Genomic DNA, 19755 nt, shown 5'->3' with positions numbered 1-19755 from the left:
CATGATGAGCTCTGAGGGAATGAAGGTTTAAAAAAAAGTCCTTTAGTTAAAACTGTCTGAAGCTCAGAGTTCAGTTTTTTTTGTCCTGACTGTCAAGAGAGAAATGTTCACGCAGCTCTTTAACAACAAACATCTGGATTCTTCCCAACATGGTTCAGATTTCTACTCAGTTACATCAAAACTCGGATCAAACTGTGCAAAAAATGTGTCACAAACTGAATCCCAGTCAACCCTCCGGATGTCAAACGTCACCAGAAGAGGGAAAAGTAACAGAAAGCTCAGGTAACATCGCTCCGTTCAAACCGGCGGATGAGCGGACGTGATCCACAGGGAGTTTTTCAAAATAAAAGTTCAGTATAATAAAGGCATTCATACGGGTGTGTTGGTGTAAACACGACGAGCGGGTCCACGAACGACACGACCTCCGAAAAACAGAAAGTAAAGCACCGTTCTGTCATTGATCCGAAGAGGAAATCAATAATCAATGATCCGTTTGTTTGTTGTTTCCCACTGGGAGTGAAGGGGAATCAAACTGGTCTGTTCTCTGATTAAACCATTAAACACTATGATGCAGTAATGTTACAGCGAGGCGACACCGTTACGGTTTAATCTGTGAAACGTCTAAAACGATGACAAACGCCACGATTCAGTTTACGAAGATTACAGACGACATGTCGATCAGTCGTATTGATCTCAGTGACACCTGTGGTTGTTTGTGTTTTAATGATCAACATCAGCCAGTTTAAAACTCGTATAACTTTGCTTTTATTATCGTATTGTCCTGGATATAAGACGACGCCCCTTTTTTCAGATTAAAACACTTTGACAGTCGTTTCCTGAGATTCTTCATCCCTCCGTCACGGAGACATTAAATCCCTCGTTAGTGAATCAGACTAAAGATGTCGAAGCTTCAGAAACTGACTGACTCTCACAAGACTGGAAGAAAACTAGCTAGCTTAGCAACATTAATGCTACAAACAAACCCAGAATGCAACACTCTGTAGGAGTCACGTTTCCATTTAATAAAGAAATAATATCTGATTTTACACTTCGTTATCTCGTACGTCTACTTTCTCCAAACATCGTTTCCTGAATATCGTCTTATATTCGTGTCAATACGGTAATTTGATTAATTGTGAATAACAGCTGTTAGTGTTTACTTCCTCTTCTTCGTTGGTAGAGAAGCAGACATCACTGGCAAAATACTACTATGAAAATGAGTCTGAATTTGAACGTTTTTAAAAGGTTTGATGATAAAATAATAAAAATCTGAACCTTTCAGGTTTCAGACTGATGGTTTGGTCACAGGAAGTAGATTTTCTTTTCTTGTCATTGATTGTTTGGACATCGTTTGTGCGTGATGATGATGATGTGTGACGGTGAGTTCAGAGAGTTACTCGTTTGTCGGCGTTTGTCGTCGTTTTGACATTTTAAAGACTAAATCGTTCAGTGAAGCAGCAGGAAGTTAAGAGTCGTCTGTGGATCAGAGAAAACTAAAAGGCACAGCTGACTGACTCGTCTTTCACAACACGTCAAACTGCAGGAAGAAGAAACGTCACTCAGTCGTCTGTCGGTCAAATAAATAATCAAAAGGTAAAAGGAGGAGAGGGGCGTCCTGTTCAGTCCTCTTGTTTTTCTAACTTGTTGGTGTTTGTTCATACCGCCGCTCCGTTAAGACAATTTGGTTTGTAACAGATGGACCCGTTTACAGAGAGAACGTCGCCGCAGTTCTCTCTCCAAGAAACCACGATCCTGTTGTTTGGTCTAAAGGATCGACTCCTCTCCTCTGTAACAGCGGCGTGTTTTCATCGCAGCGTTTAAAGTGACGAGGTCACCGTTCTGTCGCAGCGCTCGTCTCTCCGGCTGAGACGGACAGCGGTGAGATTTGGCAGCTGGTAGATTTTGGTTCTGAGGGGGGGCGGCGGGAGGTTTTAACGGAGGGGGGAGGAGGGGGTGGAGGGTGCGTCGGCCCCCGCGGGGTCACCAGTAGAAGGAGCGGGACAGGAAGTTGGCGGCGGCCCCCAGCCAGCTGGCCCCGTCCTGACCGGATCCCACCCGGCTCACCGCCTTGTCGGGCTCCTGGGACGGACTCTCGTCCTCGGGCAGGTAGTCCGGCAGGTCCACGTTCTCCTCCACCACCACCGAGCCGTCCTCCGCAAACGGCATCAAAACCTGGAGACAGCGACAGGAAGAACACTGTGAACGTTTTCTGTACCCGACTGACTGTCAGAGAAGAAGAAGCTCAGGTGACATCGCTCCGTTAAATGAGTGGACCTGATCCACGGGGAGTTTCAAAATAAAAGTTCAGTATAAAAGGCATTCATACAAGTGTGTCCGCAAACGACACGACCTCCGAAACAGGAAGTAAAGCACCGTTCTGTCATTGATCCGAGAAGGAAATCAATAATCAATGATCCGTTTGTTTTCCCACTCGGAGTGAAGGGGAATCAAACTGGTCTGTTCTCAGATTAAACCAGTAACACCATGATGAAGGCTGTAAACTGGACTTCATCTCAACCGGCAGATACTTCATGTGGATCCTCTTTTTTATTTTTATTGTATATTTAAGAAATAATTATTTTGGGAACCAGACTTATTACCTTTGGACAGAGCTAGGCTAGCTGTTTCCCTTTGTTTCCAGTCTTTGTGCTAAGCTAAGCTAACCAGCTGCTGGCTGTAGTTATATATTTTAATGTAGAGACACGAGAGAATCTGAACATCTAACTCTCAGCAAGAAAGAGGAGAAGATTTCCTAAAACCTTCGACGTCTCCTTGAATGATTTAGTGAAGTCGGTTTGTTGTTTATTGGAGTCTCAGGGAGATAAACATGCAGTAAACAGTCTCTTTAACTGCCATGAAGAAGAGATACTGAGTAAATCACTGTGACTCTGCTGCCACCTGCTGGTATGAAGGATTATTTCTAAAACTTCATCCATGTTCATGTTAGAGGAGGATTAACTTTATTAAAACGATGGTATTAATGTTACTGTAGCAGTTTATTTATCCTTTTATTCGAGCACCAAACTTTACCGTCTAACTATTTCAGTTTTCCAGCTACATTTAAACTTGACATCAACAGATCTGTCGGTTTATAAAAACCGAAACCAGACAGACTGAAACTGACCTCGTCTCCGTTTTCTCCTTTCACCACCTGCTGAGCCTTCATCACCTCGGTGGACGCGATGGCAGATGCCAGAGCCTGAGAAGAAGAACAACACTTCCTGTTATTTACCCGGGACTTCCTGTATTCATCAGTTCATAACTTCACTGTATAAACTGAGTTACCACATCAGTTCCCATCACAGCTCATATAACTCTCATCTTATTTTGATGATAATTATATTTTAATTAAGTCAGACGATGTAGAGATGTAGAACTTCAGCAGTTCTGTTACTTTACTAGTTTTTCTTTTTCTACTTTTGGTTTCGTTCGCTGGAAAAACAGTCAAACTTCTACAAAAATCTACAATGAATCAATTATAAACTAATAACAGTGGATGATAATTAGAATAATCTGAACTGTTGCTGCTGATGGTTTAAACTCTGGAGAGCAACAAGAAGGAGGAAGATGAAACGTCGGCTGTAAACGGTAACCTCGTCTCACCTCAGCCTTCAGGTCCGATCGGATTCGGACGATGCATCTCTTCACGGCCATCTGGAAGGTGAAGCTGATGACTCCTCTGATCTTCAGCAGCGCCTCCTCACACAGACTCCTCCGACTCTAAACAGGAAGAGAAACCACACGTCTGTATGGTTATTAACTCCACGTCTGGCTCGAGTTATTTCACAGCTGATGATGAATGAATGAATGATGTCATCGTTCAGGGGCTTCCTGCTCACCGAGTCGTCCAGTCCGTCGATGTGCAGGATGACGGTTTTGGCCCTCTTGTTGCTGGAGCCGAGGAAGAACTGAGCTTTCCGGCGGCCGCTGACGGCCTCTTCGGCCGGCTCCAATTCGGCGGCGCCGCCGGTCGCCTGCAGGAGCTCGTAGATCTCCGACGCCAAGAGCTTCGTCTCCCCCGGAGTGGTCGACCTGAACGACAGAACAACAACACGACACTCAGAACGAATCGACCGCAGCAGCGCCGGTCAAAAGTTTGGACAAACTTTCTCATCGGAGGCGACGGGACGACGCCGCCAGCCTTCGTCTGTCACCCATTTGTTTGGCATCATGTTTCATGTAAATGATCCACTTTTCCTCAGTTCTTGTCAATAACACTGCCTTTGATTCTTTAGCAGGCAGGTCGACTTTCTGCTGAATAAACATCTGGACGATATTAAACCATCCTTTTTCCCTGCAGGATCACATTTACACCAGTTTCTTGTTACAGCTTTTTAATGACTATAATTTATCTCCTCTCTGTGCTGCTTCCTCAGTGTTTCCATTTAAATATCACATCCCATAATGTCTTTACTTGTATTTACGTTATTGCAGAAATGCTTTAGTAGAAAACTGATGATGGTCTCCACAGAACCTCCAACACAGTCGCTGGCTGTTTAGTAAATGAGGCAGATTTACCAATAACCAAAATAATTAATGAGTTTTCAAAAGCTCACTTTACAAACTCAACGGATGAAAAACAACCTGAGAAACTTTCTGATGTACGACTCACTTCTGCATGACGTTCTGGAGGCTCAGCACCATCCCCAGCTCTCCCTTCAGCTTCTCCCGGTTGGATCTGCATTCTGCCAGGTAACGAACCGCCTGGCAACAACAACCAATCACAGTCAATCAGACAACAGGACACACCGTCCTCGAATCAGACTCATAAACACTTTATACAAGTCATCTGACCAGGGGTCCGTTTCACAAAGCAGGTTCAACAAACTCTGAGTTGATCTACTCTGAGATAAGAAACTCTGAGTTTCCGGTTCCAGAACAGCTGATTTGAGTCGGTTTAATCAACTCGGAGTAGTTTGACCTGGAGTTAGCCAGCATCAATGGAGCCCCCGATTCAACGAGTCACCATGGCAACGGGGAAGCGGAAGGCTGCGCCCCACTAGGGCTAGAAATCTTAATTCGCTCATACGGCGAGTTTCAACATGTTTTCAGAAAGAAGTGCAACACAAAAAGTAAAACCTCGACATAATAATCTGATGGGGGAACCTCGTTTTGATCATGTTTTACATTGTAAAGTAAATATTAAGTGGCTGTTTGACTGAGCAGTTGTTTTATCCCCAACATAATGCTGGTTTCACACACATAAATGTCTTCTCATCTACTTCATGTTCTGTTAAATAATTAATACTATTTAAACTAACACAGACTTCTACTCAGCCAACAGAAAGAAGGCAGATGCCCATAAAACGGGTGGTGGTCCAGCACCGCCACCTCTAACGGAGGCAGAGGAGCTGGTCATAAGCCAGACTATAGGAAGGCCAGTGGCTGGCCCCGACAGAAACGCAGCGCAACACACAATATCTGCTGGGATGTGAGAGCATGACTACGATTAGTAATGTTGCAAATGTAAAGACGGATTAGGTTGTGTATGTAGATGATGGACTGTGACGTGAAACGGTACCGCTCAAAAAGATAATGGCTGGAAATGCTAGAACATCTATGCGCGGTCTGATAACCATCTCTCAACGAATATTTAATTCTCTGCGCAGTAATGCTGCACCTTCATCCACGGGATCGTTATCAAAAGGACATGCCATGTTAGTGAAAGATGTTACTGTGCCTAATGGACGTCTAATATACTGACTCTGATTGTTTTTTAAATGATTTTTTTAAATGACAGACGGCAGAACTAGGCTACGCCAAAACTCGCCTGCTGACTGAATGAATGAGGAAATCAAATGGAGTGTTTGGCTCTGAAAGAGGGCGGAGACTGAGAGAAACTCGAGGTTCATTGAGAAAAACCTGGTCCCGACCAGGTTAGGTTCATAGAGTCTGTTACTACGGTAACTGACCGAGAGCTTAAGTTACCCCTCTCTGTGAAACAGGCTAGAGTTATCACTCTTTCTCTGGTTTGAGTTACCTCCCTTTTTGAAACGGAAAACTCAGAGTTTCCCTCATTTCAGGGTTAACAAACTCTGAGTTTTCACTAAACCTGCTTTTGTGAAACGGCCCCCAGCTGATGTCAGGCGAGTCTGTTCAGTCTGAGCCCATGGATGTTTTATAAGAGCTGGATACCGGTCCTGTAGGAACTGCTGCTCGCCTGGCGCATACGCCAAAAAAAAGTTTCTAGTTTCCGGGTTGTGCGGCGCACTGAATATGCGCAGTAGTGTTTCCCCTGCTGGCCCCGCCCACAAGCTCCCGCTCGGCCCATAGACTTTACGTTGTGATGACGTCACGGATTTTTAAATCGCTTTTCTCGGCTCGAGGAAAAGTTTTACAAACATAAAACCTCCATGGAAAACGCTTTCTGGACCGCAGGGGGATTTTGTGGCGGCGCCCTATTCAGCTCTTATTATACATCCATGTCTGAACCACAGACTGTATCTAAAAGATGGACGACATGACTGCTCCTCTACAGAGAAGCCCGAACATCTGGATCCCCCCCCCGGTGGCTGGTTGCAGTATAGGTCATAAGTCCCGCCCCCTCCAAGTACACGTCAAATACGTTTTTACCAAACATGGTTTCTGTTGCTTTCTGTTGTTCTTATCAGGCTGACGTTTATCTTTAATTAGTTATTTGATGATATAAAAACGAGGCGTGACGTCATGATTGACAGCTGTGATTGACAGCCGCCCTCAGACGAAGCTGAGCGACTGAAGCAGCTTCTGACGGAAGACGCTAACGTACGTCTCCATGTGCTGCCGTAGTAGCTACAAAACGCAGGTTGGACGTGTCGGTTGCAGAGCGGCTCACCAGCAGGGCGGAGTAGACCACCTGAGGGTTGGGGTGGTCCAGGAACAGGATGAGTCCCGGCAGGCAGCCCTGGTCCTGGACGATGGCCCTGCGGTTCATGGGGTCTGCGGCCAGGTCCCTCAGCTGGTTGACCACGGCCAGGGCGTCCGGCTCCGCGCTCATCATGGCTGCCCTTCACTCACCCATGCACCGACTGAACTGAGGACGGCAGCGACAAACACGACTCAAACACACCGAAGCAACATCGTTTCCATCAGAGTCTGTTTATGTGGTTCAGGTGATGTGTGTGGTTCTGACTGACTGACAGAGAAATGACTGATAATGAACACAAGGTGGAGCTCTGTCGACATCCCGGCAAGCTTCATCAACAGAAATTATATCATCAAATATTTAAAATGTCAGATTATCAGTTCATCTGACAGTTATTTTCTCAGTTCGTTGTTTTGTCTTGTAAGAAAACAGTGAACCAAAGAACCAAACATGGCATCTTTAAAATGTCTTATTTGGTCTGATCAACAGTTCAAAATCCAGAAATATTCATTGCAGTGTTAAAAAGCTTCCAAACTTCATATTCCTTAAAATGATTATTTGAAAATAATTGTATTTAAATTTATTTTCCTGTCAATCAACTCACTGATTTGTTTATGGCTGCAGCTTTAATCCAATCCAGTAATTTGACATAATAGACCCACCTGTTGTCATCATATAACACACACATATAATATATAATGTATATATAACATATATATATATAATATAATATATCGGTTATAGGAGGATCAGACATTTGCCGAATTAACCAGAAAAGCCTCGCATGTTTTCAGAGATTGATTTGTGAGTGTTGTGTGTGTGAGTTCAGTCTCTTGTCAGCAGTTTCGCGTTAAATTGTCAGATTTTTTACTGACTTCTTCCTACAAACAGCAGCCGCGGTGCCGTCAGCCGGTCAGACCGGCTCTCAGAGCAGCTGTGTTGAAGCCGGCAGCTCCGTCTGGAGGAGCTATAACCCGAACACGGCTCACCTCTGACGGTCACCGGCACCGAAGCGGCAGGGATAGCAGCTGCTGTTAGCTGGTTAGCTGTCCGGTTAGCTTCTCCCTCCGTCAGCCCGACATGAACCCGAACTGTCCGGTAACGTTAGTGAGCAGCGGCTGAAGCGGAAACACGTGACTCCAGAGTCAATCTGTGTCTGAATTAAATAAAAAAAAAAAACGCTTTTATGAAGCTGTTTACACCGACGGGAAATAAATCGTGGCCGTTCTTCCTGCTGAAAAGCGACCAAGGCGGTGACGTATCAACACCACGGCTTGTGATTGGATGGCGTGCAGCCACCTGATGTCGCTGACCAATGAGCTGCGGTGTTGATAAAGTTAAAGGTCCCACATTCTGACCAATGAGCTGCGGTGTTGTTAGAGTTAAAGGTCCCACACCCTGAAGGATCAGCGCCAGAGCTTCATAACAAAAAGCTGAAATAAAATAATTAATTTACTAAATTATCAGACGTATAAATAATATTCACCTTCATGCTGCTTTATATTTTTACTGCACTGCATTTATTTCTCAGGTAGATACTTTTCTACAACAGATTATTAGAGCCACGCTGGGAGAAAATTATTATTATTTTTTGAGATTACCAGAATAAAGTTATAATATCAGATGTAACCACCTGTTAGTCAAACGCTTCCCGCCATTTCTTCCTCCACAATAGACACAAAACTTCCGAGACTGTGTTTCTATCTTGATTTTACATGTAAAATTATTTTGTATTTTGATATTTTTCATATTTCACTGAGATCACTTTGTAAAGATTTGTTTTCACTTTTATTAAACTTTTATTTTATTTCATTAAAGGATCTTTTTTCTGATGAGCAGAGTAAATAAATAAATAAATTAGATATTTGATTCAATGATGTAAAACAATAAAACATAAAATATTCCATGAAGGGTGAAACCTTTTTCTGCTGTTTATATAAAATAAATATAACACTAAATTATTGACATGTTGCATCATGAGTACCTTCATTTGTGATACAAATATGTTTACTTAAGTAGGATTTTGAATGCAGGACTTTTACTTGTAATGGAGTATTTTTATTCTGTGGTATTTCTACTTTTACTTAAAGGACGAGTTCCCAGTGTTCCCAGTGTTTCCAGTGTGTTAAACCAGCAGTCAGGTGTCTGTAATCATTCCTCCTGTTCTTACTGATTTGTGTATCAGAACTTTGTTTTTTCTTCTTTCCTCTCCCATTAATCATCTCACCACCCCTCAGATTTATCTGCTGACCCTTTGGAGGGGCCCAACCCCTAGGTTGGGAACCACTGGACTAAACTAGGTGTCTGTAATCATTCCTCCTGTTCATACTGGATATTAAAAGATCCTTCAAATGTGCTTTCAATGGAAGTGATGGAGGCCAAAATCCACAGTGTGTCCACACAGTCATTTAAAAGTCTGTGTGAAGCTTCTATTCAGCTTCAGCAGTCTGAGTTAGTCATATCAAGTGGATATCTGACACATTTACAGTCTTTTTAGCATCAAATTCCCTCTTTGTGTTTCCTCGGACAGTGTTTCCCTGTTGAGCTGCAGGTGGAAGTATAGTAACAAAAAGAGGAACTTTGGCACTAAAAAGACTGTAACGTTGAAAGATATCTACTTGATTTGACTCATTTGGACACTGAAGCTTCATATTAGCTTCAGATAAACTTTGAAATACATTTTTGCACAGAAGGAGGACTGTGGATTTTGTCCTCCATCACTTCCATTGTAAGGTCATCATGAAGGGATCTTCTAATGGTCAGTATGAACAGGAGGAATGATTACAGCAAGAAACACAGCTTTAATGTTCATTTGATGACTGACTGTTGGTTTAAGACACATTTAAGAAATTGTCAACTTGTCCTTTAAGAGAAGAGCAGTGACATATAGAATAGTATCATCTGCATAAAAATGTACATTACAATTTGGGGTGACAGAGATGATATTATTTATGCATATGGTGAATAAAAGAGAACCAAGTATAGACCCTTGTGGGACACTAAGAGCACTTGACTGTGGAAACTACTGCCTCACTTCCACCTGAGAGTCATGAAACCATTTAATGGAAGCTTCATATTAGCTTCAGATAAACTTTAAATACATTTTTGCACAGAAGGAGGACTGTGGATTTTGTCCTCCATCACTTCCATTGTAAGGTCATTATGAAGGGATCTTCTAATGGTCAGTATGAACAGGAGGAATGATTACAGCAAGAAAAACAGCTTTAATGTTCATTTGAAGACTGACTGTTTGTTTAAGACACATTTAAGAAATTGTCAACTTGTCCTTTAAGAGAAGAGCAGTGACATATAGAATAGTATCATCTGCATAAAAATGTACATTACAATTTGGGGTGACAGAGATGATCTTATTTATGCATATGGTGAATAAAAGAGAACCTTCAGGCTTTAGCAGTCTGAGTTAGTCATATCAAGTGGAGATATAGAAAAGTATAAGACTGCAGTCACTCAGTCCTGACGTAAAATTAAATTACGGAGGATAGAAACACAATAACGCTCAAAGCTTATTTCCACTGTGGTCCTCTCAGGGGGAAAAGGGGTTAGACGGCAGATATTCAGGTCAGAGAAGATCGGTTAAAACATATGAAATAACAATACACTCAACCAAACCAACCAACAAACGTATGATTGACTTTTCATCAACCATCTTCTTTCAAGAGTTTAAAACTCTTCTCTGTCTACTGCATGCAGCAGTGTGTAAAATGTGATGATGTGTGATAGACTATAGTAGTCAGTAACTGGCAGCTGGTCTTTATTGTTTTGAAAGTGAAGTTTGACTTAGTTTCAATCATTCTTCTTTCCACAGTCAGATAATTAAAGTTTTGGTATGAGTGTGTTTTAGGGAGGAAGTTTAGCTATAATAGGCTTATTTTTGTTGTTCTTGTTTTTGATAAGTTGTGGAGAACTGATGTACCAGCAGGTGGCAGAGTCATCACACTGAATCAGAGTCACTGCCAGAATATTAATGTTGCTTTTAGTGCCACAGAGAGCTGAATAAAAATAAATACATTCTGGTAATTTTTGTATCTGAGTCAAGAACTTTATTTGACAGCTTTAGTTACTTTTCAGATGAAGATTTGACAAAATGGATAATATAACAAGCTTTTAAAATACAACACATTGTTTTGACGTCTTACAAAAAGCAGTGTGTAGTCGGGGTCACATTTCACATGTCTATGAGTTGTTAACAGCTCCACCAAATAGTGATTTTTCCCTCTAAACTTCTCACATGCTTTCATTTCAATAAATGTTCAAATGATCCAATATTTCAGCAAAAATCAAAGATTAGAGAAAAAGTCCAAAAACTAAAAACAGATTTGTGTATCAGAACTTTGTTTTTTCTTCTTTCCTCTCCCATTAATCATCTCACCACCCCTCAGATTTATCTGCTGACCCTTTGGAGGGCCCGACCCCTAGGTTGGGAACCACTGGACTAAACTAGCTAACTGTATATAAAGTAGTGTAAACTAGCTCCACCTCCAGCAGCTACAACAGTAACATGCTGCTCTAACACTGATGCTTCACTATTAATAATCTAATGATGTCATATATAATAATATATCAGTCAGAGGGACCAAACCACTACTTTTACTGCAATACTTTAACTACATCAAGCTCATAATACTTATGTACTTTTACTGCAATACTTTAACTACATCAAGCTCATAATACTTATGTACTTTTACTGCAATACTTTAACTACATCAAGCTCATAATACTTATGTACTTTTACTGCAATACTTTAACTACATCAAGCTCATAATACTTATGTACTTTTACTGCAATACTTTAACTACATCAAGCTCATAATACTTATGTACTTTTACTGCAATACTTTAACTACATCAAGCTCATAATACTTATGTACTTTTACTGTAGTAGGGTTTTTCATGCAGGACTTTTACTTGTAATGGAGTATTTTTACTTTGCTATATTGGTACTTTTACTGCAGTGAAGGATCTGAGTAATTCTTCCACTACTCTACAGTTTAAGGATCTATTCAGATCTTAAATCTAACACTGAGGACTGTTCTCCTCCTGTGAAGAACTCACTGCGGTTTAGAAGTGAACAGATCAGACAGAAGTTTTCTCGTTGGGTGGATCTGCTGCAGCCCCACAGTGACAGAAAACCAACCGTCTCTGCACAAAAACCTGACAGAGTGGAAGAACTCTGATCATCTGCTGTCTGTTTGGTTTCATGTTGCTTTGTCTATTCAATATTTGCCTTTATCTCACTTATTAGAGGATATTTACATTAATGCAGTTAATATTTCTGGTGTGTATTCATAACTTCCAGTACAGAAAAATATTGTTTGTTGTTTTAAAATAATTCTCAAAATTATAAATAAATGACTTCCACGAGGGCTCTTGAGTATTTGTAACAACTCTGTGATTCATCTTCCTGCTCTGCTGTAACGTGAAGATATTTTGTATTATGAAAATATTGTACATGTGTTTCTGAGATAATGATTACAGTCTAATCTTTCTCTCCACTGCTGTTTTACTCTAAACAGTTATACATTCAAATATTAATTTATTATGAACTATTGCATTAAAGTCATCAGTCAGCATCTGTGAAACATAAGAGACCCTCTCTGGAAACTAATGTTTTTAGCACATCACACACTTAAAAACATTTCAACTTATGAATTAAAGAAGTAAATATTTTAATGGAGCAGTATCTGCTGCAAAATAATGATCACATTAATGTCTGAAAACATGTTGATTGAAGCCAAAGTTTATTACGTTCACTGTTCTCACAAAGAAACATTTAAAAATTTAATGAACAAGCTACAAAGTCTGATAGTTATCCTTTTATCACCTGATCGTAGTTATATAATATCCTGAAGAGGAAGACAGCAGCAGGAAGAAAAAACAGCTGAGAGCTGAGAGGAGGGAGGAGAAAACCTGAGACTGAAGAACAGAAAAGACACAAACTTTCACTGTGGACTTTAACACAAACACGGTTGGTTTTTAAGATGCTGTCAGTGCACTTTAGTCTGTTTCTGACTTTGTTTCTCATCACACTGACAGGTAGGTGAGCAGATGAACTACTAAATAATATTTTCTACTATTGACTTTAAAGGAGTTTTACTGATAAACATGAAGTAAAACGGAGTTATCTCTTCCTTTAGGTGTCAGCTGTCAAGAACTCACTCCAGTCAACAATGAAGAGAACAGTTTAGAAGGCAGCACTGTTACTCTGTCCTGTACATATACTAAAGGAGCTGCTGATTATTTCTTCTGGTATCGACAATATCCAGGAAAACCACCAGAGTTCCTCATCTCTCACATGGAAAGCGGAGAAGTGGTTGAAAATCCAGTATCTAGACTGTCCGTTAATGTGATTAAAGATAAAACCCAAATGGATCTGCAGATCTCCTCTGCTGCAGTGACAGACTCTGCTCTGTACTACTGTGCTGTGAGGCCCACAGTGACAGCAAACCCACAGTCTCTGTACAAAAACACAAGCTGACACACTGACAAGCTGCTGGAAGCCTTTTTTCCACACTGTTGTACTGAACTTTTTACCTCCACTAGAGGGCCACATTATCAAGTAGGCGGTGCACTACTTCTGCACTGTGTTCAACCATTCTGTCAATAATAACTGCTGCTGTGAAGAGAACAATTCTCAGACTGAATGTTGAACATCAGATAGTTTCTCCTGTTGATTTAAACCTTGTAGAGATGGAACATTGGCTGTGGATTATTCTCGCTGCTCTTTTCTTTGGTAAGACAGAAAGCAGAATGTGTTTCCTTTCTCAACAGTTTTTAACACACAACTGAGCTATAAGTGCTTTTAATGTCCATCATAAAGGAGACAGGTAATTTCTGCTGCCATTTATAACTTTTTTAGAAAACAAGATGTAGTTCAGTCTGACAGACAGCAGTCAGTAAAAACAGACTATTCTAGATGTCTCAGTGTCTGCTAGGTAACTCTTTAAAGCTGCTGATTGTTCTCCTTTAATCAATCATCTTTATTGATTCATCTCTTCCTTTGCATGTTCTGTTCTTCCTCAGAGTGTAAAGGACAAGACAGCGTGACCCAGCCAACAGGAGATGTCATTGCTGCTGAAGGAGACACAGTTACACTTGTCTGTCAATATAAGAGCAGTGGAACTCCCTATTTGTTCTGGTACAAACAAGAATTAAATGATTTCCCAAAGTTATTACTTCAACGCTTCTCTGGAACAGCAGCTAATACTGCAGCTGAAGAACGGATTGATGCTACAGTTAACGGGACATCAGTTCCTCTGAAGATCCAGAAGCTGCAGCTGTCTGACTCTGCTGTGTACTACTGTGCTCTGCAGCCCACAGTGACAGGAAACACCAAAACTCTGTACAAAAACCTTTGGAGCAAAGACAACAGAATACTCCACAACATCCACTAGAGGGAGTCACACACTGTTAAACTTCAGTGGTTTCTTATCAAACAGTCTAGATTCTTTTCCCTCATGAGACACAGTTGTGATGAAGAGTTTTACAAATGAATGTCATTTGACATATGAGTCTCCTCCTACTGACTGCAGAGGTGGCTGCATGGCAGAGAGCTGTTTGATTCCAGCTGTGAACATCAGACCAAACACAACTCACAAAACCACTCAACACTTATTCAAACTCAACATTCACTTACAGCACATTTCACTTGTGTAACCATGGAAACACTGGCTGTCATTTCACTGTTTTCAGCTCTTGTAGGTACGTATGTTTTTGTCATTGTGTGATATTTTCCAAATGATGGATATTTGACTCTGGAACAGAACTTTAATACAACATGTTTCCTTCACTAGGTAACACCTTGGAAGATGATTTCTATAGAAATCAGTCAAATGAACAGTTGATCAGTTTGTGTCCACAGAGTAACACTGTACAGTTGACATTTTCCACTGTCTTCTCCTCTCAGCCTCATGAACAATGTTAGTCTAATGGCTTCATTTTCTCTACTTTTTCCAGGACTAATAGCTGGACAACAAATCTCTCCTGAACGAGATAAAGTCAGTGGAAGAGAAGGAGAATCTGTCAAACTCACATGTACCTATCAGACAAGTGCAAGGAAGCCTTACCTTTACTGGTACAGACATCATTCTGACCTTCAGGCACCTCAGTTTATACTCCTTAAAGGAGCAAAGGAGAGCACAGCTGAATATATTCCTAATAAACGATATAAATCCGAAACAACAGCTACATCAACTGAGCTGACCATACAGAATCTAACCCTGGCAGACACAGCTCTCTACTACTGTGCTCTAGACACACAGTGATAGAAAGTGTAGAAGAGGCTGTACAAAAACCTGAACACAGATATCTGACTACTCTTCAAAGAGGAGGGAAGTGGTATTCAAACCACAGCTTCATATCAGATGGATTCTGCTAATTCCTGTTTTATCAGAGTCACTGTGGTTACAGCTGCTAATGAAACACTGTGGGAGGATTCACATGAGCAGCAAATCCACATCAATGACAGACCAGCTGGATGATGCTTCAAACACAAGACACCATCAAACATAAAGTGACATAAAACTGTGTGTTGAACAAAAACCTGAAGTTACTCGTCAGGTTAAAAAGTGAATGTAATGAAAATATGAGAATGTTTGTTTCATACTGTCAGTTTTTATCATGAGCTGTTTCCATTAGACATTCAACAAGGGTGTCTGCTGCCTCCACTGTTTGAACTACGAGTGTGAATGAGATATGGTCACTGACTTCATGTTGTCTTCAGGTATTTATAAATGGACACTGACTGACTGACTTCATCCTCTTTGTTCCCTGTTGGCCATCAGGTCACAATCAGCTCCTTCCATTGTTCACTATCCTTGACAACATGTTGAGCTTCACCCCAAATACACACTGAAGCATTAAAACTCTGAAATCACTGCTCGTTTACATCTTCACACATGAAAAACTCAACAGAATCACTTTAACAGCTGAAGCTTTAGAATCAGCTGATTCATAAAAACTGAAGCTTCCACAACAACTCCACCATCTTTACATCTGACCTCTGACAGCTGCAGAGCACCAAAAGACACAAAATTATCAATTTATATTCAAGAGGAAATAAATTCTAAAAAGAAAACAAAAAATCAGTTTTTCAAATATTCATTCTCAGTTTATAATAGAAATATTAAAGGAGCAGTAGCAGGTTCACAAAAATGAACCTTTTATATGTTCAGGAAGAAAGTGAGTCTGCAGCAGATGTAAAACATTCATTTATTCAAAGACAAATAAAGAGGCAGCAGCAGGTTTAAAAGAGTCAGAGTATTTTACCCACTAGTATTTTTTAAAACAAAGTACAACGTTTCCCTATCCAAGTTGTTTTAGTGCCCTAACCTAATCAAACCTTAACCATAGTGTGGTCACATCATAAAAAGGTTTGATTTTTGAAACAACAATTTTGTCCCTATAGTGACTTTAAAAAAATACTTACGTGTCATTCTGGAGGGCATGGACCTACGATGTATTCTGGTGTTTAATCTGGAAGACTTTTTGGAAATCCAACATGGTTTATTTAATATCTGATCAGGTTCTTAATATTACATGTGTGTATTTATAAGTTTTGGGCAGTAAGACTGAGCAGTCAGCAGCCATACCAACATGTACCCTGTTTCTGCTGAATGACTGAAGCTAAGCAGGCGTGGGTTTGGTTAGTACTTCGATGGGAGACCTCCTGGAAAAGCTAAGTTGCTGCTGGAAGTGGTGTTGGTGGGCCAGTAAGGGGCCAGTCTTCCCTCTGGTTCTAATAAATCCTGCTACCCCAGTGCAGTAACGGGACACTGTGCCGTAGGAGACGCCGTCCTTCAGATGAGACGTTAAACTGAAGTCCTGACTCACTGTGGTCGTTAAAGCTCCCATGTGACCCCAGTTTCCTGGTAAAATTCCCAACCTGACTCTCTCCATCTGACCACCTGATCATCCCCCAGTGTAACTGGCTCAATGATTCCCTTCCTCTCTACCTCAAGATGACGTGTGGTGAGTGTTCTGGTGAAAATGGCTGCTGTGCATCACCCAGGTGGGTTCTACATATTTGTGGTTGTTGAGGTGAGTTTCATGTTTCATGTTATAGGAATGTGATGACTGTTTTTCACTACCTTGAAGTGTAAGGGATTACAACTTTACTCTCGCTAATTACATTACACTCACTAAGCTCAGTGACACTCTGTTACTTTGACTCTTTGGGAGTTCAACTTGTTTGCGTCTCACCTGCAGTTAGATGTAGAATAGATATCAGTTTTGTCTGTGTGTTCAGTGGAAGGACTGGTTCACAGTGTGTTACCATGGTGCAGGATATGCACGTTAGTTAAAATACTCTACATACAGTTCAATAGTCAGAATATATATTTATTATATAAATGTACTATTTTTATATTAAAATGTAGTTCATATGTATACCAAGATTTATGTAAACATGAATATTAATTAAAGTGTCCCACAATGTCTCATGTGAGATTCCTTGTTTGCTTCGTGCATGATGAGTTTTGAGTCTCTAATTATTCAGCAGTTTAATACATTTAGTCTGGAGAACGATGACATAGTAACGGGTTTATCTTTGTGGGCTTCTGACAAAAACACTAACAGCTGAGAGGCTCCCACCAAGGGTCCACTTTCTCCTCACTGCTGTTTTATCCTAAAGGACTCAATCAATATACAACACAGTCATTAACTCCATGTGGTAAAACTGTCAGCTGTCAATCAGTGTGATGCTATTAGCTATGAGCTAATCAGTATAATGTGATATGAAAAGCACATTGAACACATTATTAGTCAGAGCTGTGAGAGCAGGGAGGAGGAGATTAAGGGAGGAGCAAAACTGTCACTGAAGTACAGAAAGACACAAACTTTCACTGTGGTGTTTCATACTAAACAACACAGACAGTTTCTTCTTATCTTCAAGATGGTGTCAATGCAATTAAGTCTGTTTTCAACTTTGTTTCTGATCACACTAACAGGTAGGTGACACACTTCATATTTACTTCTATTGATGTTTGATTGAAAACTGAGCATGAAGTTGTATGTATTCATGTTATGAGTCTTTGACAACATGTTATAACAGAGTTATCTCTTCCTTTAGGTGTCAGCTGTCAAGAACTCACTCCAGTCAACAATGAAGAGAACAGTTTAGAAGGCAGCACTGTTACTCTGTCCTACAAATACTCCAAACAAGCTGATGGCACTGATAATTTCTTCTGGTATCGACAATATCCAGGAAAACCTCCAGAGTTCCTCATGTACATCTCAGGGCTAAATCAAACGAGACCAGCAGATTCTCTGAAGTCAGAAACAAGATTCTTTACTGATCTGTTTGAAGACAAGCGTGGAGTCAAACTGCAGATCTCCTCTGCTGCAGTGTCTGACTCTGCTGTGTACTACTGTGCTCTGCAGCCCACAGTGACAGGAAACACCAAAACTCTGTACAAAAACCTTTGGAGCAAAGACAACAGAATACTCCACAACATCCACTAGAGGGAGTCACACACTGTTAAACTTCAGTGGTTTCTTATCAAACAGTCTAGAGTTATTGTGGTGTACTACAGGGTTCAACCTGAGGTCCTCTCATCTTCAATTTACACTTTTCCTTTGGGTTAAGATTTGTTGTCTAAAACACAGATTTCAGCTGTTTTAGTGATGAAACTTGATGGTATATTGCATTAAAATACAGTCATTATGGCAGCTGGTGTGTTACATGTTAAGTGCTGCTGTTTCAGACTTTCCTACAGTTCAGTGATTCTAGAACTGAGATCCTTCAACTTGTGAAAATTCTGTCAACAAGTTGAAATCAAACCTTGTTCAGCTGTCCATTAATGTGAAGCATATTGCTCATAGTCTGTGTATAATATCTGATGCTGAGCTTTCCTTTCATTATCAGCTGACTTCAGTTGTACAATGATGTAACACTTTTGTCTCTACTGTAGGAGCATAACATCAGGTCCTTTGTGTTTTTGTAAACCCCGAAAAGGTGATCCATCCTTTAAATAATCACAGCTACATGTCTGGAACTCCCTGTATAAAGGGGTCACTAAAAAAACATTTCCCTCTTCCAGCTGATATAAAATCATGCTAACAGTCTGTTAACTGTGAGCAGGAATCTTTGGGAAACTCACAGTTTGGGTTGAACATCCACCATAGGTGTCCTCTCTCTCTCTCTCTCTCTCTCTCTCTCTCTCTCTCTCTCTCTCTCTCACTCTCTCTGCTGTTTATCCTTCAAACTGAAACTGGTTCACACAACCTGAAGGTTTTGGTCCAGAGGGCAAATAAGACACATAATGATCACTGATTACTTTTATAAAAACATGAGGCAATTCTCTGCATGTTGACGGTGTTCCTCAGTGACGGCGTATAAATTCAATCTGTGTTTCTCTTGTTGAAGCAAATGTGTGATGTGGACGCTACAGACAATAAACTTTATCTCCAACAGGCAGAGTAACATTCAAGAGTTAACAGAATGATGCCATGATGGCTTCTTATCCATATTTTACATTTATTCTCATCATGCATAAAATATTGAATGGCTATACTCAAAGAAATCTAATATCATTTTTCCTCTGAGTGATTTATAATTTAATCAGATAGGTTTCCTCATAATTACTAAATAATTACTACCTCATACACCTATTTCCTTTATCTATTTAATCTCTAATGAAAACTGTCATTTAGTACAAGTCTCCTGACTGAACTGTTACTGAGGATGAAGTGATGATGTGAAAAATATATTTCTGTTATAAACTGAAATTATTTTAATGTAAAATCACTTTTTGTATCCAACATGAGTGAAACATGATTTATATGATGGTGACTGCAGCATCAGAGTTTCCAGAGTTGAAGGTAGAGGAAGAGTAACTGAGAGAAGTGAAAATACAGATCTAAGAGGAGACGGAGAGATTCAGGGAGGAGCTAAGC

At 40.6% G+C, this 19755-nt stretch overlaps 1 protein-coding gene and 1 gene segment (V, D, J or C); one reads left to right on the top strand and one right to left on the bottom strand.

The window, feature by feature from the left end:
• Positions 1-491: 491 nt before the first annotated feature.
• LOC121909063 (armadillo repeat-containing protein 1-like) lies at positions 492-8130 on the bottom strand. Its single transcript, XM_042429438.1, has 7 exons — positions 7834-8130; positions 6815-7012; positions 4613-4704; positions 3840-4032; positions 3604-3720; positions 3125-3199; positions 492-2172 (listed from the first exon to the last, which is right to left on the bottom strand). Exons 2-7 carry the CDS (start codon positions 6977-6979, stop codon positions 1981-1983), a joined length of 834 nt encoding a protein of 277 aa, XP_042285372.1. The 5' UTR covers positions 6980-7012; positions 7834-8130; the 3' UTR covers positions 492-1980.
• Positions 8131-17662: 9532 nt separating this feature from the next.
• Positions 17663-18252, top strand: LOC121908054 (the record flags this gene model as incomplete). The annotated part of the segment is given in 2 exon segments: positions 17663-17807; positions 17930-18252. Coding segments are annotated over 2 exon segments (378 nt in total), but the record flags the coding sequence as incomplete, so codon positions are not given.
• Between the last annotated feature and the right edge of the window lie 1503 nt (positions 18253-19755).

Source organism: Thunnus maccoyii, chromosome 12 (genome assembly GCF_910596095.1).
Source record: "Thunnus maccoyii chromosome 12, fThuMac1.1, whole genome shotgun sequence".
In the NCBI taxonomy this organism is placed as follows: Eukaryota; Metazoa; Chordata; class Actinopteri; order Scombriformes; family Scombridae; genus Thunnus; species Thunnus maccoyii.
Note: the sequence above shows the minus strand (reverse complement) of the source record. Positions and strands in the feature narration are given on the sequence as shown.